The sequence below is a fragment of the Nyctibius grandis genome, chromosome 1 (genome assembly GCF_013368605.1).
Source record: "Nyctibius grandis isolate bNycGra1 chromosome 1, bNycGra1.pri, whole genome shotgun sequence".
Lineage (NCBI taxonomy): Eukaryota > Metazoa > Chordata > Aves > Nyctibiiformes > Nyctibiidae > Nyctibius > Nyctibius grandis.
Window position 1 is genome coordinate 14,222,661 of NC_090658.1, and position 25,738 is coordinate 14,248,398.

The window sequence follows — 25,738 nt, forward strand, 5'->3', positions numbered from 1 at the left end:
CTACAGGCCTGCAACCATGACTCAGTTTGTGGGAAAGAGAGGGACAAGAGACAGAGTAGCAAGTTTTTAAAGTGGTCCAAACTGAGCAGCATTGTCAAGCCTTTTATATGTCCCATTCAAGCTCATCAATGAAGTAGCTACCTGTGATGAAGTCCAGGACTCTCAAGCAGTGGGAAATTAGACCTTTCTTCTTCAAAAGAAACTGAGGATGCACAGTTACCTCTTCCTAAGGCTTCCTGCTTTGTTCTCTACACTGAAGTAGCAGACCCTGTAACCTGTGTACACTTCCCTGGATTAAGGTGGCAGTACATGGTGTCATCTCTGTAGCCTACTTCAAGCCTGCTCAGTAAAGTTTGGCAGAGCCAAGTCCCCTTTCACTGACAAGCCAAGTGAGAAAGGTTGACATCTAGGTCACAAGATGCAGGATGTGCTCTCACATCACTCAGGAACGCTTTAAGCAGCAGCTGCCTCTAGATGCAGGAAGGGTCAAACCCCACAGATGAGGGGGTTCCCTGCCTCAGGGGAAGTTAGGTGAGCTGTTGTGTACTACCTGCAAAAGTGAGACTTCTCACTTGCAGTGCAATATGCTGGTGACCTAGGAGTGACAAGTTGAAAACAACTTTCTTCATGGGACAGACAAGACTGTCAGCATTTGTTCTTTGTACGCACTACACCTACAGCTTTTCACTTCCTTTCCTTCCTCTCTTCAGATCTCAGCTAAAGAGCCCAGCTGTTCTATTTTACACTTCCTAGTTTTAAAGGGAACCCAGCAAATCCTCCAAGTTACACAATACTCACTTCTCTCAAGCTATGCCTGTTAAATTCCAAAAAGAACACACCTTTTGCATGTTTTATTTCAGTTCTGCCATTTCAATTAGGTTTTTGCGGAATGCTGCTATCCTCTTCTGTTTGAAGCTCATCAGTTCTGTATGGAAGAACGAACAAAAAGATAAGACAGATGTACGAAGTGTGACTGAAATTTCAGTAATGCCCCATTACTTTCAGTAATGTATTGCGAGTTCTGTTGTTACAGCCCTAGTTACAGTATTTGACCACAAAAACATCCAAGAGTTAGTCTTGCTGTTTCTAGCCACAAGATGCATTCATCCCACAACACCAACATCTTGGTGAGGAAATAGACAGCTTGTCTAAGACAGAAAGGTTTTGTAGGAAGACAACTAGAATAAAACTAAAGTAAACCATACAAGCTGTGAGAACACAGAACATTTAAAAACCAAGAACACTAAAGTAGTAGCACGTGTATCATGAAAGCATGTTTCCTCTGGTTTATATTGTCCAAAGGCATCAACCAAGAACCAGTGTTTGAAACTCTGTATGAGGCACTCGGCTGTACTGGGACAGAGCAAAAGCCTGTTTGCACAGTTCTAATTGAGGTAATTGGAAGCCTGAGAAGTTACCTTCAGGTGGAGGCTGAGAACAACAGTTCAGTCTGGAAAGCAAATACTAGGGGCTTATAATTAAGGCTGGTTGAAGCAGAGCAATGTCAGTGTTAGACCATTCTTAAAACTATTCAGCTGCATTAATTTTACAGACATTTATACTGCCCTTGGGATGTCCAGACCACTTGCTTCAGGATTGTTCAGAAGCCTTCAGTAGTTGAAGGTCAGATAGAGGCCTGGACTGCATTAAGATCTCCCTTCAGCATAAATATAGCAAAACCTGTTTTACCTTGTTTTGCAGATTCTGAAATCTTTTCAAACTTCTGACAACAATCCTGTTGATGTGCCTCAGCCAGCCTGACATCCTTGCTCTTTAGTCTGGCTTTATCTAGAGCTTTGTTCGAGTTTTCATAGTCAACAAGAGCCCTTGTACGTCTGTACAGGAGATCCTGAAAGTAGAGAGGAATAGTGCATCAAAGCCTTAAGAGGACTACTTCCCAAACTGAGGTTACAACTACCTTAACAGCAGAAGGTTTCAGTTCTTTCAGCACCAGATTCTGCTTCTTCCAACACACTATTATAACCTGCTATACTCTTACAAAACAACAGGAGTCTTTCACCAGTGCAGTATCAAGTATTCAGTACAGCCACTTGTGCCTAAGTCAAAGAAGTCCGAGGGCTATTACAGGCATCACTTCTTCCTTTAAAGTAGCTTTATCCCTCTATAAGGTGGGCCTCTCCACTGATGAGTAATGGCACCTTCTGAATTCCCCTCAGTCTGTTTCCAGTAAGGGATACACTATCATTTAATTCATTGGAGATCTGATAGTTTGACTGAAGCACTATACTAACCTAGACATGAGAAGCAGTACAGGTCTCAGTGCCAATTCCTTTCTAATCTAGCAGCAGTATAGTCTTGGTATCTAAATAGCAGTGCACCACACATAGGGAGCCTGTAGTGAGTGTTCCAGGGTACATGGCATTAGAGTTATGATACTAGATGAAGAGGCCCATCAGGTTATACCTAAATACCATTTCTCAGCATAGTCACCCGCTTGCCAAGTCAAGTATTGGTTAGAAAAGAGTTGCTGGCAAGGCTTTTGCAGTCACATCAGTTTACCAAACCCCTCTTGGAAGTACATACTCCAATAGCCTTCACGTGTTACTGCATATTCATGCTAAAGTATTTTAGTTGGTATTTACTTCAGGATTTTTAATTAGTCATCATTGGTTTTACTGACAAGTCATGAGTACTCAGGCAGGGGAAGGGTTAGAATGCTGCTGCAGACTCAAATTCAGTTTGCTCTAACTTACTTACAGAAATCTGAGTTCTTCCTCTCTACATGCCAAAGAAAAAATGGTCAGAGATCTTAAACAGCCCTTCTGTAAGTGGGCTGGACTGCAGCTAGCCAATATATAGTTTCTGTATTCTGCTGTGGTTTAGGAGTGCCAGGTTTCTTAGGCAAAACAAGGGTCCACCTTCCTGTCTTCTTAAAGTGCAAATAAAAACCTGAGTGAGCCATGATGCCCATAATAAAATTAAGCTTCAAAAAGAAAACTGTTCTTTACCTTAGCAGCTTCTATATTGAGCATGTAGTATCTCAACAGTTCAGAAAGCTTCAAGTCTTCGTCAGACGAAACTCTACTCTCTACCTTCTGCAGAAAAGATCAGATGGTATGTAACAGGAAACAGCAACATCCAGATTCAGAGATTCTTTTTTCCCCCCCGAAGCTTCTCTTACCCTGAGTTTCTCAAAGAGCTCAGCCACTTTCAACAAGTACCTAGGGGAAAAAATTGCATAAACAAGTTTTAGATACTTCTTAGTCTGATAAACGCCAGGACCAATTGACAGGAAACCAAAAAGCTGAAGGCTGGAGTTTACTCCTCCATACAGACCCAGACAACAGTTTGAAAAGAACTCAGGTCTAGGCAAAGACCTGGACAAAAGGTTCAATGCAAGAGGTGCTGATTCCAGCCTAACAGACTAGTACAGTTGAGCAGCTAGACACCACTGAAAGTAAAACACTGATCTCTAGATCAGAAAGGTCTTGTGGCGAATTTCCCCACTGCTACTCTCCAACAGAGATGAACCATCTTGTTTATTCAGCTATATACTCTGTTTTAACAAGGTCTTGGTAAATTGATAGCAAAGTTTAGAGAGGTGGAAGAATTCACCTCAGAAAAGTGACTAGGTTTCCATAGCTTAAAAAACCATACTACTCTGGAACTTCAAAGGTCCAGAAGATAATACAGGCCTAGGGTAAGCTGTGGTTGTATTTAATAGCACATTAGAACACAGACGCACAACCCTTTTCTCCCATATTCTCTGAGAGTTTGTGACCTGGGCAGGGTGGTGGAATCAATCAAGACTTCTGTTTAGAAGGAGCTTTGATGACAAGCGCAACTCAGCTCTAGGGCATAACTGGCAAAAGATTGGCTAGTTAAGTGTCAGATGCCATTGATAATTTCAGGTCAGCCGCACCAGGAGCATCAGAGGAAAGAAAGTTTCAATGCCACTTGCTTGAAATTCAAGAAACTCAAACCAGGTATGACTCAATCCCCTGGATTTTACAGAAGGAACTTGATATTCCCAGACTCAGGGTATGTTTACGAACAGTTAGAATTGCTTACTTTTTGATAACTGTAGGTTCTTCTAATGCCAGGCTGTTCAAGCAAGCTGAAGTATAAATATAGTCATCTGCAACATCTGCAAGAACAAGACAAGGTTTTCAGGCTGAAATCAGCAAGACTGCAAGGTCTTTAGAAAGGTCTTTGAAAAAGATTAACTTTTATGAGATCTTGTCATCTTATCTGCTTTTGCACACGCATCCCTGATTCTGTTGTAGTAGTTTACAAGAAAAGTCTTCTCTTGCTCAAAAAAGTCTTCTACTTCCTGAAAGAGAGTATGACCTGTTAAGTCAGTTACATTACTGCAGAATACAAGCTCTTCTGTATTTTGTGAAGGGCCAAAGAAATAACCATAGCCACCTGACCGTTATGCCCAATCTCTACTGAAGAGCAGAGTTCAAGACAAGACCCTGAGCCAAGGGTTTGACAAACCAAGCCATTTGGCAAGTTTCTTCTTCATGATGAAGAGGGACTTGAGACTCAACTATTTAACACTGCAGGTTGTCTGAAGCAACCAGCAAGTTGGTATCAGAGGGCTACCAACTCTTGGAATTTTATTTCCCAGGTCTGCTGCACACAGTAGCTAAGCAGTAAGCAGTTTACAAGCTTGTTTCACATCCACACCAAACATTAGATGTACTGTAATGTTTCACGACATTCTGTTTAGGACAGCAAGTCTATTAGAAAGAGCTACCATGGCAACATGATAGAAAAGCTGAAGCTGGACCAATTACAGGAGTCTTTGGTATTTGATCTCATCTAGTGCAAGCAGAAACCCATAAATCATATTTGTTCAGAGCTTCAAAGTAGACAAAAGCCAAAAGCACATTTGCTGAAGGTGTAATCCCTTCCTCCCCACCAGTATCAGGTGTTAAAGCAACTCTTGTTCATCTACCAGAAACTTGAAATACACACTTAGATTTTTTTAACAGCCTATAGCTTCAATGTCTTATTTCTATAGACGTCAAAATTAATATAGGCTACTCCACCCAACTTGGGACAGCAATAACAAGGAAGGTTAGCATTAGTAACTAAGCCTCATGCACATCAAGCCTGAAGCAGACATAACTAACTTCCCTGGAGCAGAAAGCAAGAAACAATCAAGATGAGGCTAAGAGGTAAACCAACTACCTTACCTTGACTCCAGAGAAGAGGACTTCATCAGCACTCTTTACCACACTTTTTAAAAAGCCACCAAACATCTCTTTTGTGTTTTTCCTCCGAACACTCAGCTGCAACAGAGGCCAGGACAGTTCTAAAGTCATCCCGAGGAGGGGGGAAAGTGACTATTTTGACACTTGCAGTGTTGTAACATCATTTATATCTAGCATATGACAGAGCAGGCTGATTTCCAAGCTCTCCATAATACCCCTATAAGCTGTACAATGATGGCTCATGTAACAAATGGCTTGACTGAAACTTGTTCAGCTATTCTGTGCCACGGATTTTTCCCATTCCCAGAAACAGCTCAGTTTCTCCTTACATACCTTGGATCAGCATCCATCACACATAACTAGGTGTAACAAACAGATGCAGTGCTAACATTAATACACCTCCATTCTTCCATTTTAGAATCATGCAACACACAGCACAGCTACACCTGAACTATAGGTGTTCTTAAGATGTCAAGACATACAAAGTTGGCTTCCTAACCAACTTGACTAGGATTAAGAAACACTGAGATGTATAGCAGAAAAAGGTCTAAAGGTCAGGCTTTCATCCTTTAATCATCTCACAGAAGTACTGGCAATATCTGCTTGCTGACACTGCACATAGATTTACATAACATTGACTGTGCCCAGAAAAGTGACGGCACTACTAACACCTTGCCTCACTCAAAGGAGACGGGGGGAGGGGTGGGGGTGGTGGGGAAAAAAAAAAAGTGTCTTACATCCTGGTCATACTCCAGGAAAACATGAAAATTGCGATCTTTGCTGAGCACAGGATGAGAAGAAATCCGCTGAAGGAAGATTTCATGTGATGATACAGTCTTCTTGAAGACAGCGAGGTATTCACTGAAAGGAAAGAACAGACTGAGATCCTCTCTTGTACTGCCTTCTTCAATACACAAAGAATCGCTTTAAGTTTATCCAGTGAAAATATCCAACAGCATGCTTCTGAAATAGCTAGCTAGTGACAGAGAAGCTATTTTCAATCTCTTTAGCCAGGAAGTTTTCCAGTTTGAGAGAAACTTTTGTCAACACCCCAGCTCCAGGATTTTAAAGAGTATCCAGCAGCAGACACCCTTCAATACAGCCACACTCAAGATCAGTTACCATCAAGGAAGTTGCTCTCCCAGGAGGCGTCTTTAGGTGCAGCTTTTGGTAGTAGACTCATTCTACTTACGCTTCTAGCTCTTGCTTCATTTTGGCAAACTCTTCTTTTGTCATAGACACTTCTCCTTCCCCTAGCTTCTGCATCTTCTCTCTGGGACCATCAAAGTCAGGCTTTGAAGGTGCTGGAGGTATCTAGCCAAGGAATTGGTTAGTGATAGATGCTAGTAAATACAGTTTTCCAAAATCACTTCTAGCCTTCTCTGGAAGGAGGCCCTTTTGCCTGGTCATGGTAAGCCAGCAAGGCTCTGCACCCAGGAATTCTAGAGGCATGTTGATGTCTAGGCGGCCCCTGTTTGCCCCTCCCAGCCCTGTGCCACCCCTGCCCCAGGGAGGAAGCAACCGAGAAGAACAGCCTCTACAATCCACCCCATAGCCAGCCATCTTCTGTGGCCCACAGGGCCTCTTAAAGAACCATGACAGAAAAGAAAGACTATATTTAATAGAATATTTCACCATTATCTTCAGGCAGATATTAATACCACCAGAGAGTTGGGAACTCTCCAAGCATCACGCTTTTTTGCTGCTCAGAGCTATACGGAAAGTTAACATAGAGCCATACCACTCAAGTTGTTCGGGAGTTAAGGCAAAAGGAAGCATAGAGAACACCCAAGTCATGAAACACTAGTAACACTGACAAAGCAGACTTCATGCCCTTACTAGCATGCACTTTAAATCACTATAGTCTTTTGTTTAGAATTACATTTTTTAGGAAGTACTTACAATGAGTCCTGCATACTCTTCGGTTTCAGTGAGTGTATCATGCAGCCACACAAAGTCTTCATGCTGCCTTGTAACTGAAAACTCAGGGCTTTGAAAAGCTGGCAGTGTGGTCTAGAAGAGAAGATATAGAAGCCCTACTGTTTTGTAAATTAGTGCTTTTAGAAACAGTTCTGTCCGTTTCCAAAGGAAGCTATTTTGCCTAGTAAGAGCCTCGCCCACTCCCTTTTAGCTGAGCTGGCACTCATTTGAGAGCCTTACTACTAAGGAGACTATTTAAAGAAAAGGCACAGTTGTGGAACAGCATTAATGCAGTTTATTTTGTGAAGTTTCACAGTAGCTGGTTTCCCCACCCCTACCCCCCAGCCTTCTGGTGTCAAACTAGGATTCCTCAGCAAAGCCAAGCTAGTGTATCAGCTACCTTGTCTCTATTTAGAGAGCGTTCAAGTCTTAAGAAATCTGAAGTTTCTGCATATATATGCCCTCAGGCCACCTTTAAATGGAAGAGTTCTATCTAATTAGTTTTCCTTCATTGCCAAGCCCATTTTCACAGGTATGTGTATTGCAAATACACAGATTACTTGCATAACGTTTATGAAGACCACTTTGTACTCCATGATCTTACCTTAGTATGCACAGTGAACTTCACTCTGTCCTTTTCACTTAGGGCATCAGGTATATCAATTTGAAGAGAAGGATCAACATTCAGGTCTACAGATACAGACCTCAGCTGCAATGGAATTCACAATATAAGCCTTGGTCAAGCATCAAGTAGGTTTAGTGATATACTGGTCATCAGCTGCCAACAAGAACCACATTGCAGTAAACTGCTGCCTCCAGGAACAGCACACATGGGCAAGCATGACAGCCTTGACATGACCTGCGCACCACTGTGACAAGTCTTCCCTTCCAAACACAGGAGAGGAAAAAGGCTTGTTAGCTTAAAGTCTGAAGAACCAATTGCTAGAGTTCACACTAGAGGTATTTGGGAAGTCTTCTCAAAAGAAGCATCCTCCTTCCAGTATTTCTCCAGCTTGTTTACTTGGAGCACATTAAGCCAAAGCCTATTACACCATTTAGAAGACAGCAACAACCCTAGTAGTTCTCTCTTCCTTATCCTGTGCCTCCACAATATGTGGCAGAACAGCTGACCTTGGGGAAAAATGGGGCATGAAACCTCTTTAGGCTCTCATGAAGTCTAAGTGCCAACCGTCTGCCATAAACAGGACCAAAACCCACGGACACTGTGGCACTAAGACTGCACCTGTTTAATCTTATTTTCAGGATATCTGGCATCATGTTATTCATTGCTGCTAGAATGCACATTTGCTGTTAAAGAAAGCCCCAGTAAGCTGGTACAAGAACTAGCCTCAAAGATAAATGAACTTTGTTTTACAAAAAGCTATTTTTGTTTGTAACTGCAAGTCTCTTCCTCTCCTAAATCCAGGTCTTGTCTTACCCTTTCTAGACAGAGTTTGGTGTCTGGCAACATTTTAATGCTATTTGTTTCCACTTAGAGCACCTCAGAAGAGGTTTCTGAGCTTGCTACATGAGTACCTCTTTACAGGAGACCCCAGAGCATACCAGGTTCAATAAAGACCAGACTTGCCTTCCCAGTGCTTCAGCCAGGCCTTAAATCACAGAATCACAGAATGTTAGGGATTGGAAGGGACCTCGAAAGATCATCTAGTCCAATCCCCCTGCCGGAGCAGGATTGCCTAGACCATATCACACAGGAACGCGGCCAGGCGGGTTTTGAATGTCTCCAGAGAAGGAGACTCCACAACCTCTCTGGGCAGCCTGTTCCAGTGTTCGGTCACCCTCACCGTAAAGAAGTTTTTCCTCATATTTATGTGGAACCTCCTGTGTTCCAAATGGGGCCAGCATCTTCCTTCAGGGACTTATTTCTTCATTCCAACAGCCTACACCCAGAATACAATTTCAACCATACTTAAACTTTCCTAGAGCAGTGAAATAGCCTTCTCAGTTGAAGATGCTCTAGGTTACACACCACTAACATCCTCAAGTCATAGTCCAACAGAAATTCCTTATAAGAACAGCACTTTCTGACTCAGAGCAGACAAAACCTTGATGCTCAGTGTGCCACCCTGTTCTGGGAAGCCAGGGAAGTGGCCAGGCTGCACTCATGAGCAGTAAGATTCAGCATAGCCACCAGCCCATTTCTCCCTCTGGTTTACAATTTGAACTTCTTTTATCAAGTTGTACCTCATTGCTTGTACCCAACCATTGAAGACAAATGGCTTCAATTCCCTACAGGACCTCAGAAGCAAGCAAAAAAGTTTAGGCATATCCAGCACAGATTACTAAGATTAATGCATACATCCAGTTCTTACATCAAGTAGAACAATTATTTAGATACCAAGGAATCGACTTTTGCAAGATATTAGACACTAGTGATCACCAGCTTCAGTCATCTGTATTTCAGAAGCACACAGGAAGCCTATCACATTATGGTGGTTTCTGTGCTAGAAAACCTGTCTTCTAAAAGGCCCTCCCTGCAGCCTAACAAATCATTCCTATTTTCTGCATAAGGGAGAAACTGCCAGAGATCAAGGTCACAACACAGGAAGTTTGCTGAAGAGTGACTGTCAGAGGCAGGCTGAATCCCAAGGTTATCCTTTATATACATAATTCTGAATGCCTTCACAGGACAGCACACTAGAGAACTGGGCCATGACTGGTGATGTTTCACCACTCTGCAGCATACTACTGCACAGACCCCACCAGCCAGGACCACATGCTAAGCACAAGTTTCAGCATCGAGGTCCACGAGCAGTGCCAAACAGCATCTGAGCAACCCTGTCATATCACACATAGCTTGAATGCTGCCTTCAGCTTCTGTGAAGCTGCATAAGAACTGTTGAGAGGTTGCCCTTTATAAAGGTGAAGCTTCGCTTCCAAAAGCTTTGGAAACTCCCTCCCTCTAGTTCAGCCATCTGTGTACTGCAGTCCAGATCTGGTAGACGACAAGCCTCTCCGGTTGCCTGCAGAGGACACAGCTGTCAGGCTAGCATGCATTTGTCTCTACCCAGCCTGCCCCTGCCTAGACTCCCACTACCGCTGATGGTTACTGCTATCATCTATGATCAGGCTGTCATGCATAAGTGAGGGATACTCCAGTCACTGTACCCTCATACTTCTAGCCACGCTAAAAAGTTTTCATCTGCTGCATGCTAGCTGTTAGCTAGAGTTCGAAGGAGGTACTTCAGCTAAAGAGACATACCTTCTTTAAGCCTTATGACTATGCAAAGACCTTGTATGCAGCACACTGAGCTTCCCATTCTGACTTCTGTAGGACATAAGGCTTTTATCCCATCCTGGGTATTGCCTTGGCAGCAAAGACATTGAGCTTACAGAGCATGCCCTGGAACACAGTTCTTAGCAGTTCCAGCACTGCTCACATGCAAATGGATATGGTGGGACTCCAAACACTACAGGACTCCAACAGGGCAGTTGCCTCTCTCCAGAGACCTTATGGGACAGGTTATTATATCCCCCTACAGGCATGTGATTCTGGGACTTGCTAGGAAGGCACAGACCAAATAGCACAAAGGTGCATGGTTTGGAGGTCACTGACACCAATTTAGGCAGAAGCTGCCCTGTTCAAGCACTAGATGAAGGATAGGTAGAAGGCCACCATTCAGACATTAGTTCCCCTGGGAGCACAGCCCACTATGTTGCCAACTGAATGAAAGGCAAGTTGGTCAGTATTTCCCAGACTGATAACACTAGCAGCCAAAGCAAGGAGATGCAGACTCCAGTGTTTTGCATCCTGCTTACTTATCTTTACTGTCCAAACAGAATCAGCAGTGCTAACAATACGAACTGCTGAGTCTGGAAAGTATGATAAGCCAAAGGAAACTGCTTCCTCTCAGCTAAACTAAGGAAAAGATTACACAAATGGGCCAGTCCTGAATTTGTGAGCTTTCTTAAGTGTTGTGGAGAAAGTAACCCATGATGAGATGCTGGCCACATACCCTTCCATGCCTAGTAGTTGCCTGCACAAGAGATGGGCAGGTATGGACACAAGATGGTACTGCTTTGCCAGATTAAAGCTGTTCTCATGTCACAGGCGTTTCTCCCCTGCACTAGCACCACAAACTGCAGAGGCAATGGTTCTAGTCCTGTGAAGGTCACCGTGGGCTCCTAACTCCAGGCCAGAGACCTTTAGAATTACACAATCACAGCAGCAAGGCTCAGACTACAAAGAGAGCATTCATATTATCTGACTTCAAGAGGATGGAGTGCTTTGCTTCCCAACAGAAAGTACTGGGGCAGCATTTCTCCAATGAACTAGAAGCAAGAAGCCCCCCTCCTGTTACCACAGCTCTATAAGGCACTAACCCAGTGCACCTAGAGCAGATATTCCACACCAACCCTTGATCAACACAAGCACCTCCTCCTGCAGCATTAGCAGCTCATCATTCAGGACCTTTCATTTCACCATCCCTCCTACAAGTAGGAATGAGGACCAACTCGCTTATGGTCACACAAAGGCTGTGCAGAGCAGAGCAATTAAACTTTCATCTCCAGGCCCCCAGGCTTGTTCCTTTATCAAAGCAGGCACCCAACCAAAGACCTTCCCAGGAAACTACTCCATCTCAGCTCTCTGACCCATCATGCCTTGCAGCTCCTTTGTATCTGGAGGCATTTCTCTGCTAGGATGTCATTGCTTCCTCGCTGCACTCAAGGCAGTGGGCAAGAGAACTGAAGTTTCCCTATCCCAGTTACCAGAAACCAGTCTGTTCCCTAACACCCTTGGCAAGGGGGATATAATCCAAGCTCAGCAGCTGGTGAGAGATTACTCCTTACTTGCAGCACATGCCCAAAGAGGTACAGAGGATGGTGACTCCTGGAGTAGCACAGTGGGAAAACAGCTGGGTTGGGCTGCAAACTGAAACACTCACCCAAACCCAGCACAGTGCCACCACTTTCACCTCTCACTTCCCTTCTCGGAAACAGCTTAGAGGCTTCTGGCTTGCAATGACTGCAGCAACTGTTAACAGTTTCTCTGATGCCTTCCACTTCTAGGCTTATGCCTCTTTAGGGACTCATATTGGGATCCCCAGAGTTTCCTGAGGTTTCAATAAAAACTTTTCCCTGTTCAGTAAAGATACTGTCCACCACAACTGTCTAACCTGGAAATCAGAACAAGACATCAAGCAGAGTCCTCCAGAATAACAGTCATCATACTGATTAATGTTTCTAGGCTTCAGGACCAGAAGACTAAAAATATATATTATGGTACTAATTAGGACACTATGATAATCACCTGATCTGGAAACCCAAGAGAAGAGACAGCAAACAGCATTACCATGACCAGCTCAGAGTTTTACAGCACTTGCTTAGAGATGTTAAAAAAAAACAAACAAAAGAGTTGAAACATTTAAGTACAATCCAGTGATGACCATCAGCTACCCAGGCTTCAACTTGACAGACGTAAATTTCTGATCAGGCCTCACCCAATGCAAACACATCTTCATGCTGGCAAGCATCCAGTGGAAGGAAATGCCCTCAGCCACTGAAGCTGCTCAGTTCTGTGAGTGGCCTGAACTGCTGCTTTTACAATTACGCCCTTTGCAGTTTTAGCATTAGTTCTAGATGACTCGATGTTACTTCTGCATTCTAACAAAAGAATCTGCCAGTGCAAGCAACTGTGTACAACATCCAATGGCTAGCAAAATAAGAATCCATATTTGTTCTCGAAGTCAGATTAATCCAGGGGTTTTCCACAGTCAGGCTCCAAGAAGTAGCAAGAACCCCTTCCACAAGGGTTTACATGTCACAGCTTTCTGCTTATTATCAGCTACCTTATAAAAAAACTCTCCTCTTACCTATCACCTCCCTGCTGTCATTCAAGCAACAGCCACAGACAAGACTTCAGTAGTAATTACATCTGTCACTACTCAGCATCCATTACTTTTTACAGAGTAGTCTTTCTAATTAAACCAGTTTAATGCTCTCTAGAGAGCTCTAAAAGATCATGATGTTTTCTGGCAGTTTATACAGAACCCTCTGGAACTGAGGGCCTTGTTTCAACACCCAGGAGTTAACCAGCAGCCTTTCAGAGTACCTGGACAGTAAATATTAGTGGCATTAGTTGCTGGAACTATGTTTCAGTCATATTCGGCTCAAATAGCTTAACTTTCCCCTTAATCAAGATACTAAAAATACATCTGAAAGTACACTGCATGCATGCAGCAGTAAAGAGTCAATACGGTAGATGTGAAGCTTTGATTTTGTAGCCTTTGTGACAGACTTGCTGCTAGCTCTCTGACATTCAGCTGAAACAGTCCTGAAGCAGTCAGTTACATATAACCAGGAAAATCAAACCAGTCTTCTTGCATACAGTCTTCATGTTGCTACTTACACTATACAAAATGCTTTCCCAATTTGTGCCTTTGAACTGTAGAACTCCAGTGATGCAATAGTTTAATTATTTTTCTTAAAACAAAGATAAAGAGGGAATAACAGCTCAATTTAGTCGCATTGAAATGGCATTCCTCACCAAGTGCAGTGCTTGCCAAGTAAGCAGAAGGCAGCCTCTATAGCCAGAGCACTTGTTGCCACTGGCTGTGCAATAAGCTGGCCTGATCACTTAGCTTTCATGTCAGAGGGATCTCTGCATCACTCTACAGAAACCAAGTGGTCATGCACGTCCTTACAGAGGGAGGGAGCTGTGGGAAGGAGGACACTATCAATATTTGAGGATCCCATACCCTAAGCAAAAGTCTCTCTAGCACACCTTGCTCCACCTAGCAGCCCACAGGGACACCTCCACCCAACTCACTGCTTCCTCAACTCAAGGGGTCAAGCAACAGCTTTGGCAGTGCAGGTCAAATCCATCCTGCTGTGCCAGTCTGCCTGCAGAGTACAGCCTATGGCTAAGCCCTTTTAGCCCACATGCCATCTCTAACACAAAGCACATCCAGCTAAAATTGAAATTGTGCAACAGAAGCAAAGCCCTAAGCCACATTTAGCATCTACAAGAATGTTTTGCTGACCTCCTGCAGTGAGGCCAGAACTGGTGGTAGGGAGACTCAGCAATACAGCCTCACCACACTCTCTTCACCTCCCATGGATTTGAAATTGTGTCATTAGCCCAAACTGCTGGACCAGCTTCACAGAGGCTATATGTCCTTGACAGTGCATTATCCTTCTTCTATAGCTTTCACCTTGCTAGCAGTTCATCTCCCTACTTGCTTTTGGGCCCAGCAGCATGCAGAAGCAGTTTTCTTGCAAAGCATAAGCAAGTTCTAGTAGGCCCTCATTCTTTCCAGAACATGTAACAGAAGTTATCTAGCACTGAGAACTGCTGTTCAGGTGTGGTAACAGCAAGTCCCAGGCTATGACATACTGTTTTGTCTTCCACTGACTGTTCTGAGAAAGAAGGGCTACAATATTCACTCTCAGCATTTTGATCTAGAACAATTTAACTGCAGTCTGGAGCCTTTAAAATACTACCAAGCCACTGACATCAAGAAATACCAGGGTATTCACAAAAGCTTCGCTTGGCAGTCCCACTATTCGCTTCACTTTCTGAAGTGCCTTTTCCTCCCCATGACAGATTACACTATCTTTCCCACTGCATTTCCAATCACCCTTATCCTACCCTCCCTTCCTCTTCCTACATATCCTGATCCTCTCCTGCTTCACCACCTCAGGGTCAGTTTCTAGTTTATACTTACCAGTGATTCCTATTCAAGGTTAATACCTAATGAAGCTTCCTTTATAGGCATAGGCTTTATCTACTGGCCACACACTAGCTCCATGTTGCTGTTTCCGTACCCAAGATAGATTTCTATCCTCCCCCCTGCTGCTGGAATCCCAGGACAGCCCTACTACCTGGAACAAGCTAGTTAATCTTTGGCCATTTAGCATTAGAGTTTAAAGCTACTCCAGCCCTCCCCATGGGAATATTTTCCCCTCCCCAATATTCCTGTCTGCTAAGTTAGGAAGGGCACATAAACACCCGAAGTTACCAACTGCTGCAAGACAGTTGATATTTTACCTTCCCCTCCATCCATCACCTGCAGGTCCTGCAAGCCTATAAAGACTTTCACTCAGTATTCTCAAATTGCAGATACTTTAATACTAATAGTTTCACAGGCAGCAGAAAAAGGTTAAAGCACCAGCAAGTTCACAACTCAATGCAAATAACTAGAAAATGCCTGTTCAACAAACTTTTGCCAGTTCTACTAGACCAAGATTGTTTTAAAAGATTCATATGCAACAGAAGCAGATAAAAGGAAGTTATCTAAAAAAAGTTATTCAAGGCAGGTGTATTTCTAGCCCTCAAGTCAGCTAATACACATCTTCCAAAAGGCTGGAGAAAACACAGACTGAAAATAGTTAAGCACCCTTCACAGCTTAAAACACAAGTCATCTTCTTGCAAGTGAGTTAAGCTTAGCCACAATGCAAAACTATGTTCAGATGCAACAGTATGAAAATCAAATAGGCCGCTCACAGACTGTTACAGGGCTGTCTTACCCTCTACTCAAGATGTGCTGCAGTTAGACTAGGTAGACTAAGCCAGGCAGCTTGTCCAATATGAGAAATAATTCCAAGCACTGCCTACATACACACACATTAATTCACAAAGTTCCTGGTTTAGCATTTAATTTGCATTTGCTCTAAGAAGTTGATGCTTAACATTGGGTAACACCCCATGCCCCCTCAAAGACAAGACATAAGCCTCCTTGGCACTTAAAGCTACAGCATTGCTACAGAGAAAGGAAAAACAAGTCAGCTACCGATGTGACAACCAAAGCAAAGAGGCATCACAGCTGAAGTGACAGCTGACAGCCTAATTAACACAGGCCACACAACCAGGAAGGCTGGTCACAGACACACCAGGCAGCTGACCCACTGAGGAAGCACAAGTTTGAATGCCTCTAGCAGAAGCGCCTACAGCACTTCATCGCTAGCACCGAGCCACAGGTCCTGACGAGCAGGTCCAGCTCCTGCATCCCCCCACCAGGCCCAGCTCCTGCAGCTCCAAGGCCCTGCTTGTCACCCTGCTCCCACCTCGAACTAGGTGCTCTGCTCACAGCCTGCACTGCCTTGGGGCAGCTGCAGAGCCCTTCTCTTCTCCTCCTTCCCACCCTGATTTTTCTTCCTTTTTCCCCCCCTTTCTCTAGGCACCTCTTCTTTCAGGGGCAGCACCCCACGCTCACTCCGGGCAGCAGCACCCTTCTCACCTGCCCTCAGAGGACCTTGGGTGCAGGGGCTAAGAACCCTAATAACTAAAATACAAACCCTAAAACGAACAAAACCTAAATCCTGTCACTGCCCCGGTGCTGCCGGGAGGAGAGAGGGCGGGGAGCCCCCTAACAGCCCGCGGGGCCAGCCCAGGTCTGAGCGCGGCCCTCAGCCCCGCAGGCGCGGCCGCACGCCCACAGCTCGCCTCAGCCGGACCTGGGCCCGGGCCGCCCCCTCACCTTGCTCTGCGCGTCCTCCCGGAGCAAAGCCATGTCGCCCAAGCACGGCCTGCCGCTCACCGCCCTCCCCACCGCCCCCTCATATAGCCGGGGGCGGGGCCGCGGCCGCCTCACGCCGCCAGCGACACACCCCCGCCGTCCCGGCGGCCCCCGCGCGGGCCCGGCTCCCCACGGGGGCCGCGCCGTCCGCCCCCTCGGAGCGGCGGCCATCTTGGGTGAGGGCAGGGTGCCGCTTGCCTTCATCCAACATGGCGGCGTAATGTTTTATTTTTCTCCCCTTTTTCACTTGCTTTTAAAGATTTAGGTTATTCTCTTCAGAGGTTTTCAAAGAACACTCAAAAAAAAGCGAAAAAGAGAAGGCACGTCCCCCTCACCACCACTCTCGGGGGCTCCAGCGCCGAACCCCCTCAGCCCGAGCGCGGGGGAGGGTCCAGGGCTGGTAGCGGACAAGAACTACAAGTCCCGGAAGGCCGCGGGGCGCGCATGCGTAGTGAGCGCGACGGCGGGCGGTGCGCGCCTGCGCACAGGTGGCCGCGGCGGTGGCGGGAAGCGCGGCGCTGAGGTAACGGTGGCCACGGGTTTCCCTCTTCGGGGCTGCTGTTCGTGAGGGGGCTGGGACCGGGGTTGGGGTCGGGCCGAGCCGGGACGGGCCGGGCCGGCGGAGGCGGTGGCCGCCTCGGTGGACACCTGCGGCGCTTTGCAGCTTGCGGGGGGAGGCGGACTGGGGCTGTCTGGCCGCTGGTAGCTGTGGTGCTGAGGCGAAAGGGCTCTCTCTCAACGCCGGCCTCTCCACCAGGCCTGGGTTAGCTGAGGGAGAGCAGCAGCCTGCCCCGGCTGGTCTTCCTCTTCCCTTGGCCTACCCCTGCACCCCAACCGCACGCTTGGCAAACGTGTGCCCACCCCTGCCCCCGGTCTGTAACCGACCGGGCCTCATGGCGGGGCTGCCCGGGGCTGGGGGGGCCATGCCCGCTGAGGCAGTGGGGCAGGCCGGCGTCGCGCAGGGCTTCTTGGCCAGAGTAGCTTGTCCCTGAGGGAGTGAGAGGGAAGGCCTGCACAAGCGCAGGCTATCCAGCGCTATCCGGGATTTTCAGGCACCTTGTGCCGATGCAGAAAGGTTGTCTGGCTGCTGGAGGGCACTTGCTGGTCACCGAGATTAGGCCAGCTCTTTCACAGATTGCTTTGCCAGAAACGCTGACTTTGTGTTACAGCCCTGTTTCCCACTAATTCCCTTCCCAGTGCTGAAGGTTGTTGTCCCTTTGATCCAGTGTAGCTCTGTGAGCTTGTGCTTTAAACTGCGTTGCTAAATTTATTTTTTTTTAAATCTCCTTTTTCTCCCCATGCTCTTAACTTCCCAAAAGAGGGAGGTGCATTTTTAACCTGGATAGGTTCAATGATTTAGCTTACAAACGGCAGAGAACCAAGGAAGAGAGGTTGAGGGCAGGGAATGGGCAAGTGTGCAAAGTCCTAAAATTGATATAGCTGTCAAAGCCCTGCATTATTAAGTTGTAACCAGAAAAAAAGTGGTCACTCCGACCAAGAAGGTAAGTTACTATTACATTTCTACATCAAATAGGAGTACTTCTTCACAGATAAAAGCCTGTGATGTTAAGTTAAAATTATACTTTCCTTGGTGGATTTGCTGTCCTCAAATTAGGGACACAGGGTGACAGATCTGTAACTACATTTAGTTATTTTTTATTATCTCTGAAGTAAACTAGTGCTTTTGTTTGCTTGATAGGTGACCATGGAGAAAAAGCTATACTGATTATTGTCTGAAACCATAGTTGGAGGAAGGTTTTTATGGATGTGAACACTTTCTTAAGTAACCCTTTTTTTTGTTTCCTTCACTTGGGCCACTCATTCCTGTCCTGGCAAAACATCTTCAGTTGTGTTAGTGCAGTTGTTGGAGCTGCAAAATCAACTAGCTTGGGAAGCTGAAGAGAGAAGTCCTTCTTCTTTTTTTTTTCCCCAGGTTATTTTATTTGTTTCCAGTTCTCCAGTGTGGCTTATCATGCAATACTTGATGCAATTCAGTCTTCGAACACAAACTGTTTCAGAGAGAAGGCAGACACTTCCCTGAGAGAAATATCAATTAAATTCTGTTCTTTAGGTGTGAGAGTAGATCCAGACCACTCCATCTCCGTTTCTTTCTTGTAAATGTAAGTTATTTCCACAGAAATGCCACTGTGATTTAGTGAAAAACACATGATTCTTTGTTCTGCTAGATACAAGCATTTTTTTATTTCTGAGCAATCCTAGAACCTCTTTCCTTTTGTGGAACAGCACAGCAGCTGACAAACTCTCCCATTCTTGGTGGTTCAGTTCACAGAGTGCACAAACATTTCCACAGATATTACTCCAGAACGATATAGGCTGTTAATTTAAAATTCATACTAGCTGTTACTGAAACACTGCATCAATGTTATAGTAAATTGGCTCTAGGGCTCATAATATTGTGTATTTTAATAGCCCCATGATTCAAAGCACTGATCTGGTATAAATTTATTTTCCTTAAAAAATATTGAGTGGGAAGCTTACTACAAGTGAACTTTATGCTGAATCAGGCATCATCTTGCTTCTTGCAGCTGACACAAAGCCAGAATAAACTTTTTCTGTTGTGCTCTGGCTAATGTAACAAGTGCACAGTCATTGACCCAGTGTTTATTCCGTTCTGATTAATATGCATGGGTAACTGTATTAATGGTCATCAAACAGTAGCCTGAGAAACTACAAGCTTGGATACTGTTACATTGGAATAAGAATATTTTTTTGCTGTTTTATTTTAAATCACAACTTCAGCAGCTCTATTTAGACGTAAACCCTGAGAGAGGAGAGATTAATTTTTCTGCACTGCTTTTTATGATGAAAAAATACAGTGAAGCAATTTGCTTATGGTATTAAAGCCTGACCTTTACATATCCCTTTGCTGCTTTTACTGCTTTTTGTTACCTTCTGCAGCAAACTGACACATGTTGTAATGTGCTAGCATCATTCGTTATTTCTTTTTCAGCAAGGGGCAGATTATGTCGGGTAACCGATCCCATTCTAACACCAAAAAAATCTATTAAAAAATGTGGTAGTCTACTGAGAAGAATGAGTTGCTGTAAATGCTGGCATAGCGGCTTTGCAGAAGTGAACTGCTTTATGATAGTCAAATGTCAAAACGTGGGGAGCTTCTTAAAAATAAATTTATTAGAACGATTGGTAGTAATAGTGAAGACATACAAAATTCACTGACTGAAAACCCAAAGAGAACTTAAAAATTGAAACGTATACTTCATTAAAAGTACCTCTTCATGCTGTTACAAATTTCTAGCAAGCTGTAGAAACAGCTTTTTGACATCATATAAGGAATGAGAGGTAACCTAAAATTTGATTGTGTTTCACCTAAATTTTTAAAACTTCCTCACATGTCCAAGAAATGAAGCAAGGCAGAACTTAAGTTACAGAACATAGTCCAATTTCTTGCTGCTGTGTAACCTGTCTAAAGCAGGTTGTTCTGGTTTTTGGCAAAAGTTGCATACTTCTGTGGCAATAACATGGTTGAAATTATCTGGTTACAGAACAGTTATTATTTGCCCAAACCGTACAAAGTCGGCGTGAAAATGTAAAGCCCGTAAAGAAAAAAGCAGTGTGTCTGCCTACTCCTGATTAAATGTCTACAGCTGGAGGGTTTTGTCCTTCACAGATGAACAATATTTATGGAACCAGAGTCCAAGGTCTCAGCCTTTTGTTACAAGATGCCTTGATCTCATCAGCTGCTGCCGATACAGCCCCATTTTTGCAAACTTCTGTGTGGCAGATGCGTGCACCCACACGTTGGTGTCACTGCAGTTCTGCATGAGCACAGGATCTGTCCATACAAAATAACTCCTCCTACGATGTTTTTGTTTTCTGTGGCACCTACGGCTTGGGCAGTGCACGAAGTGCTGTGTTAGAAGTGTAGGGAAAGAATAGAGTAACGTTGAAGTATTGTCAGGAACAAAATGCTGATGTTAGTTGACAATGTGTGTTGCCTGTATTCTTCATTTGCAGTGGAAGGAAGGGAACTTTGTAACGGTAAGCAGATAACTTTCAGTAGGAGAATAGGGCCTCAATTCTGCAAGTATGTAGTGTTGATTTAAATGCCACTATTCAAGTGTTAACATTTTATCCATGTGCATAAAGTTTCCTAGAACTTAGTACTGCGGTTAAAATGCGATTTTGAAAGCTATGCCATGAACAATAATTCTGGTATACTGTTTTTGCTTTTAAATTTTCTAAGTGTCTTAGAACACAAGTATCTTTGAAACTCAGTTTGGAAAAATACTTTTGTACTTTACTCTGATCTTTAAAAGATTTATTTGAATCTGAAGATACTTGCAGTACATCTTGTTTCTCTTCGGCTTTCCCAGTCTTGGTTCTCCCAGTTTCAGAATGCATATACTGCTACTGTATGCTTTTTCCTAGCTATACAAAAAAACCCCATGTTTTTATTCTCCAAAAGGTACTTTGTCCCCACAATCCCCTTAAGTTGGGCATCCACTATAAACTTACATGTTTTTAATACCTCACAATGGATTTGCTTCATTCTCTTCTGCTTAGCCTTCTTTTTTTCTTTCCTCCTCTTATTTCCTTTGGGGGGTTGTTTGTTGCAGATCATTTTTTGTGTCTCCTTTCATGACAGCTCTGATGCTGTTGCTGTAAGAGCATCCTCTGCTGCAGCGTTTGCTACTTGCGACATCTTTATGCGTTTGCCCTGTTTTGGATTTTGCAGACTGGCATCAGCTCTTTTCAGGATCATTTCTCCTTTTCATTCCATATTGGTTCTTTCTCTTACTGTATTGTTTGTCTAAAGGAATTTTGGTGGCCTAAGGTGTATGAAGGCACTTTATGACCACAGCAGTTCTTTGTTTGGCAAAGGGCAAAAATAGATTGAGGGCAGAGTTTTATGAGTCTGAAAATCACAAGTTTCTTTTTCCACAGGGGGAAAATATGGTAACTTACAGACTGTTCCTAACAGAAGAAAGAAAACTCTAGCTACTCACAAATACTTCCTGTCAGAATGAAATTCCTACAGCTACTGTCCAGGAAACCTGGGAAACTGGGAATGCTTTTTCAAATACCTTTTTGCCAAACGCAATTCCCATATTTGTGTCTGGCTACCTCCACTTGTCTTTATAGTAAGAAGAAAAAAGTGAACAGTTATGAACAAGTTGACCAAGAAAAATACAAGAACTTGGTCTGCTCTGTTACATCTTACAAAACCAGCTCCCAAACACGAGAGACGATATTTAAAGAAGACAATTTGTTATATGGGCCACCAGATAAACACAGACCTCCAGTTAAAGCTGAAACAAAAACTCCCAAGAACTGTGTGCCTTTAATAAACCCCAACAAGAGAATTCCCCTTCTCAACAGTGATGCAAACCTCCCTGTGAAAATCTCTCTACAAAAAACAAAAATGCCCAGTGTTACCCGTATTCTTCAACAGACTATTTCTCCGCAGCAAGCCTTTTATCTAGAAAGATGGAAGCAGAAAATGATACTAGAACTTGGAAAAGATGGTTTTGCAGAGTATACTAAAAGTAAGTTTAACCACAGTGTGATTGCGAAGTAGAAGCAATAGTCTGGATACCTGGCTGGGGTGTGCTAGCATGGCTGCAGTACCTGGCCCTATAAGCCAAGTGTTTTGGATATCCGTTAAGTTGCTTCCATTTCAAGGGGTGAGAGCATATTATAAGTGCACCTATTATCAATGAATCTAAGCTCTGATCTTTTTTCTAGGACCACTAAAATGGATTCAGAAATGTGTGGGAAATGAGAATTAGACTGTAGACGTTCTTTGCTGTATCCTATCTGCCTCTCCTTTATTTCTCTGTTTTCTAGTATCTATTTACAAATAGATATTTTCCAGCTGATGTTATTGAGCCTGACTGCAGGTACAAAACTACTTTTGAGCTACTGTAACGAGATGGAAATAAGCGTATCATCTTGAGTGTTTAAAAAACTGTCTTGCTGTTTATGTTGAAGTTCTTCAGTAACTATTTAGTTTATGCAGTATATATAGCCTCTTCTATGAAGTTGCCATGCATTTAGAGGTTTTCATTTCATAAGACCTACATAGGTGACTTCCCCCAAGCTGCAGGACTGAAGGGGATCTGGGAGGACCTGGAGGATAGCCTCTTGTAGCAAGGTTAATAAATACCCAAGTGCTCCTTACATGAATTATTATGCTTTTTTAAAACTGAATATCCTTTGTTTATGCTTTTTGAGTTACTAAGCACTTCAGTGAATAAGGTGGCATAGCAAACCTCACATAGCTATTTAAAATTTATCTTTCTTGGAATAATTTCTAAGATAGGCCCTTACTCCTAGAAATATGCCCACCTGTTTCAGGAGGAGATTAGTTCCATTCAAATGAACCAATACAGCAGAAGAAGCAAATGCAACAAAAGCAGCCTAGAATAATATTTTTAATTCATAGAAATTTACAAATGCCTTTGAATAAACAATAAATTTAAAATCATATTTTGTTTCTGAGGAATTAGTGAGACCAAAAAAGTAAAGTAAGCATTAATGTAAGGAGATGCTAATTTCACTGTTTGACAACTTATTTTTCTGTCTCATTCCCTTCTCTTCCCCACATCCTCAAGCTTTCAGTACAAAAACCAGGGCTGGTTTAAGAGCTATGTTGTGTAATATCTAGAATACAAGTCCATCGGGTATTATGAGTAGTGTCTAAAATGTGGGGTTTTTTGCATCTTCCTTAGACCTTTTCCTCCAAGGAGAGCTCTTTCATGCAGCTTTGGAATCTATTTTCCTGCCTGAAGAGATGGCATCTAAGGAGCAGGGAGAAGATGCTGCTATTTCTGGCTACTTATCAAGTGTGCAACATGTCTTAGAAGATATCAGCGAAGTGAAAGCTCTGGAAAGTGCTGTTCAGCATGAGACTCTTCAGTATCTGGGCCTGGTAGACTGCGTGGCTAAGTATCGGTGAGGTACTGGTTCTCTAAGAAACCTGATCGTACCAGTGTTGCATGGTGCTCTGTGGCACATGGGAGGCTGTGTCCCAGGCTGGAGCAGGTGTGTTGGTGAGCCGTTGGGGGACAGCTGGACAGATCTTATAAGAGGGGTGAAATGGATGAACTTGGAGGTGAACCTGATGACAGAAGTGCTGTTGTTCCTTGTGGAGAATTCCTTACTGGGGCAGAGTATGAGTGGGGTGGGGTTAAGTGATCCTCAGCAGTTGCCAGGAACTGCAGCAGATATTAGTAAGTCTTGATTTTTGAGATCTAAACCACCAGTGTGGAAGAGACTTGCTTAGACATAAGAATGAGCAATATGACATCTGGGTCAAACAGGCTGGGAGTGATACGCCTTTCTTTGATGTCCCATCCCTTATTTCTTACTATGACTAAACTTAAGTTTAAAACATCGTTCTGTCTTGTTCTCTTATGCAGAGGCCAGTTGTGTGTGATTGACTGGAAAACTTCAGAGAAACCAAAGCCATCTCTGAAGAATACTTTTGACAACCCATTACAGGTTGCAGCATATATTGGAGCCATAAATCATGATGCCAATTATGACTTCCAGGTCAGTAGGCCTGCTGCCTGCCAAGACAAGCAGCAGTGCCCATGTTATTTTCATTTTTCCTCACTTACTGCCTTTAGCACCTGCTCTCCGTCATGAAACTGTTGGTAGGATTTGTAACACAGCAGCTCAAGTCTTAGATCAGATTAAGCTGACATACTGTGAAATAACTCCACTGCTCTTGCTAAATCCTGCTGCCTTTGCCTGTCAGCAGTGTATTTGCATTGGTTTTAAGGAAATGTGGGACTGAGGGATGCTCAGCATCTTAGAAGGTCAGATGAACTCACAGTGACATGGCATCTGGGCAACTCCCGGTGCTTTGTTCTGTGCGGTTTTTGCTTGTGTCAAGAGTAGGAAGAGGGAGGAGAGGAAGTAAAGCAAAAGAGCCTGCAAAGAGGGAAAGGCGGCAGGGAGGGCATTGCTTGCATCATATGTTGCTATATCCTACTAGCAAATGAGGGAGTAAGTGATTTACTTAGAGTGTTTGGAAACTATACGGTGTTTCCTCAGAGGGAAGCAGTGTGTTGTCAATCACTTAATCAGAAGACAGTGGAATAATGTTTTTAAAGACTCCAGAGGCAATTCTAGCCAGGCCTGCTTGGCCTGAAGGATTGTTATTTCGATACAAAGCATTGAAGGGGGAAAACATAAAGCAGAAGAGAGCAGGGTAATTCATAGGTGTGCAAAGGACTTTCTAGAATACTGTGGAGGTCAGTAAACACGAGCCCTTAACAGACATGATCCTTACAAGGTGAAATATAGGCAGTAATTCTAGAATTCTGCTGTTAGCTTCCTGTCCCCCACTGCTTTCTCTTCACACTGGTGGCTGTTTGGGATTTGGATTAGATGTTTGTCAAGTATGAAAGTTGTCGGAACACACCTAAGTAACCATTTCCATTCAGAGTAATGTGGGAGTGTGACATCCGGCTGGTTATATGACCCCAGGCAAAACCTCATCAGTCACTGGGAACTGTGCCAGCACCTGCAAGGTTTAAGTAGACCCTATCACACTGATACTCAGAGTTTGAGTCCTCTAGTTTTCACCAAAGTCCGTCAGAGCTTTGAACGCTCAGCGTTTGAATGTTAGTCTCCAAGTATTTTATGTAAATTATTGCTCTTTTTGTTCCCCATTGCTCATTTAAGGTACTTACATGTTAAGGATGATGTTTTACAGTGAGGTTTAGTGTTCAGAATTGCTGATTGAAGTTGCATACTGACATTGAATTTCTAACAGCCTTCTGTTTTTAACTGTAGGTTAGCTGTGGACTCATTGTGGTTGCCTATAAGAATGGCTCCCCTGCGCATCCGCATTTCATGGATCCTGATCTGTGCTCGCAATACTGGAATAAGTGGCTTTTGCGCCTTGAAGAGTACATGGACAAAAACTGACCCAAGCTAAGCTGTGCAGAGGCAAGTGCTCTGAGCACAGAGCCAAAGCAAGAATCCATTGTTTAAATCTTCCATTTGAATACATATTCTTTTTTGAGTCACTTTGGCTAATTTCTTAATATCAGATTTTCTCCTCCCCCCCCAAAAAAAGAGAGAAAAATTGGAATGGGGAATGTGTATTTGCTTTCATTGTAGATGACTTAAGTGGACCTGGCAGGACAAAGCTGACTCAA

General features: G+C 43.8%; 2 protein-coding genes across 3 annotated transcripts; one reads left to right on the forward strand and one right to left on the reverse strand.

Annotated features, from left to right (window-relative positions):
• Positions 1 to 841: 841 nt before the first annotated feature.
• Positions 842 to 16,670, reverse strand: SNX5 (sorting nexin 5). The gene is made up of 12 exons (XM_068416773.1): positions 16,545 to 16,670; positions 7,708 to 7,812; positions 7,086 to 7,196; positions 6,376 to 6,497; positions 5,921 to 6,044; positions 5,166 to 5,261; positions 4,189 to 4,294; positions 4,033 to 4,108; positions 3,143 to 3,182; positions 2,970 to 3,056; positions 1,690 to 1,849; positions 842 to 925 (listed from the first exon to the last, which is right to left on the reverse strand). Exons 1-12 carry the CDS (start codon positions 16,575 to 16,577, stop codon positions 852 to 854), a joined length of 1,134 nt encoding a protein of 377 aa, XP_068272874.1. The 5' UTR covers positions 16,578 to 16,670; the 3' UTR covers positions 842 to 851.
• A 376-nt stretch (positions 16,671 to 17,046) lies between these two features.
• MGME1 (mitochondrial genome maintenance exonuclease 1) lies at positions 17,047 to 25,606 on the forward strand. Of its 2 annotated transcripts, none has more exons than XM_068416787.1 (5): positions 17,047 to 17,106; positions 21,510 to 22,111; positions 23,297 to 23,519; positions 23,987 to 24,119; positions 25,371 to 25,606. In XM_068416787.1, the coding sequence occupies exons 2-5, from the start codon at positions 21,589 to 21,591 to the stop codon at positions 25,503 to 25,505; spliced, it is 1,014 nt and encodes a 337-aa protein (XP_068272888.1). In that variant the 5' UTR covers positions 17,047 to 17,106; positions 21,510 to 21,588; the 3' UTR covers positions 25,506 to 25,606. The 2 variants fall into 2 exon arrangements, with proteins under 2 accessions (XP_068272888.1, XP_068272896.1); XM_068416795.1 differs by lacking the exon at positions 17,047 to 17,106 and adding an exon at positions 17,935 to 18,085.
• The last annotated feature ends 132 nt before the right edge of the window (positions 25,607 to 25,738 follow it).

What these genes read in the sequence shown, in the direction of transcription:
- SNX5 (XM_068416773.1), bottom strand. Translation starts at nt 16,577, where the DNA reads ATGGCTTTGCTCCGGGAGGACGCGCAGAGCAAG. An exon ending in TCCTCTTCTCTGGAGTCAAG is followed by an intron (nt 4,295 to 5,165) that starts GTAAGGTAGTTG and finishes ACTCTCTTTCAG; the next exon opens with GAAGTAGAAGACTTTTTTGA. An exon ending in GAACCTACAGTTATCAAAAA is followed by an intron (nt 3,183 to 4,032) that starts GTAAGCAATTCT and finishes TTTTTCCCCTAG; the next exon opens with GTACTTGTTGAAAGTGGCTG.
- MGME1 (XM_068416787.1), top strand. Translation starts at nt 21,589, where the DNA reads ATGAAATTCCTACAGCTACTGTCCAGGAAACCTGGGAAACTGGGAATG. An exon ending in TTTTGCAGAGTATACTAAAA is followed by an intron (nt 22,112 to 23,296) that starts GTAAGTTTAACC and finishes CATCTTCCTTAG; the next exon opens with ACCTTTTCCTCCAAGGAGAG. An exon ending in ATGCCAATTATGACTTCCAG is followed by an intron (nt 24,120 to 25,370) that starts GTCAGTAGGCCT and finishes TTTTAACTGTAG; the next exon opens with GTTAGCTGTGGACTCATTGT.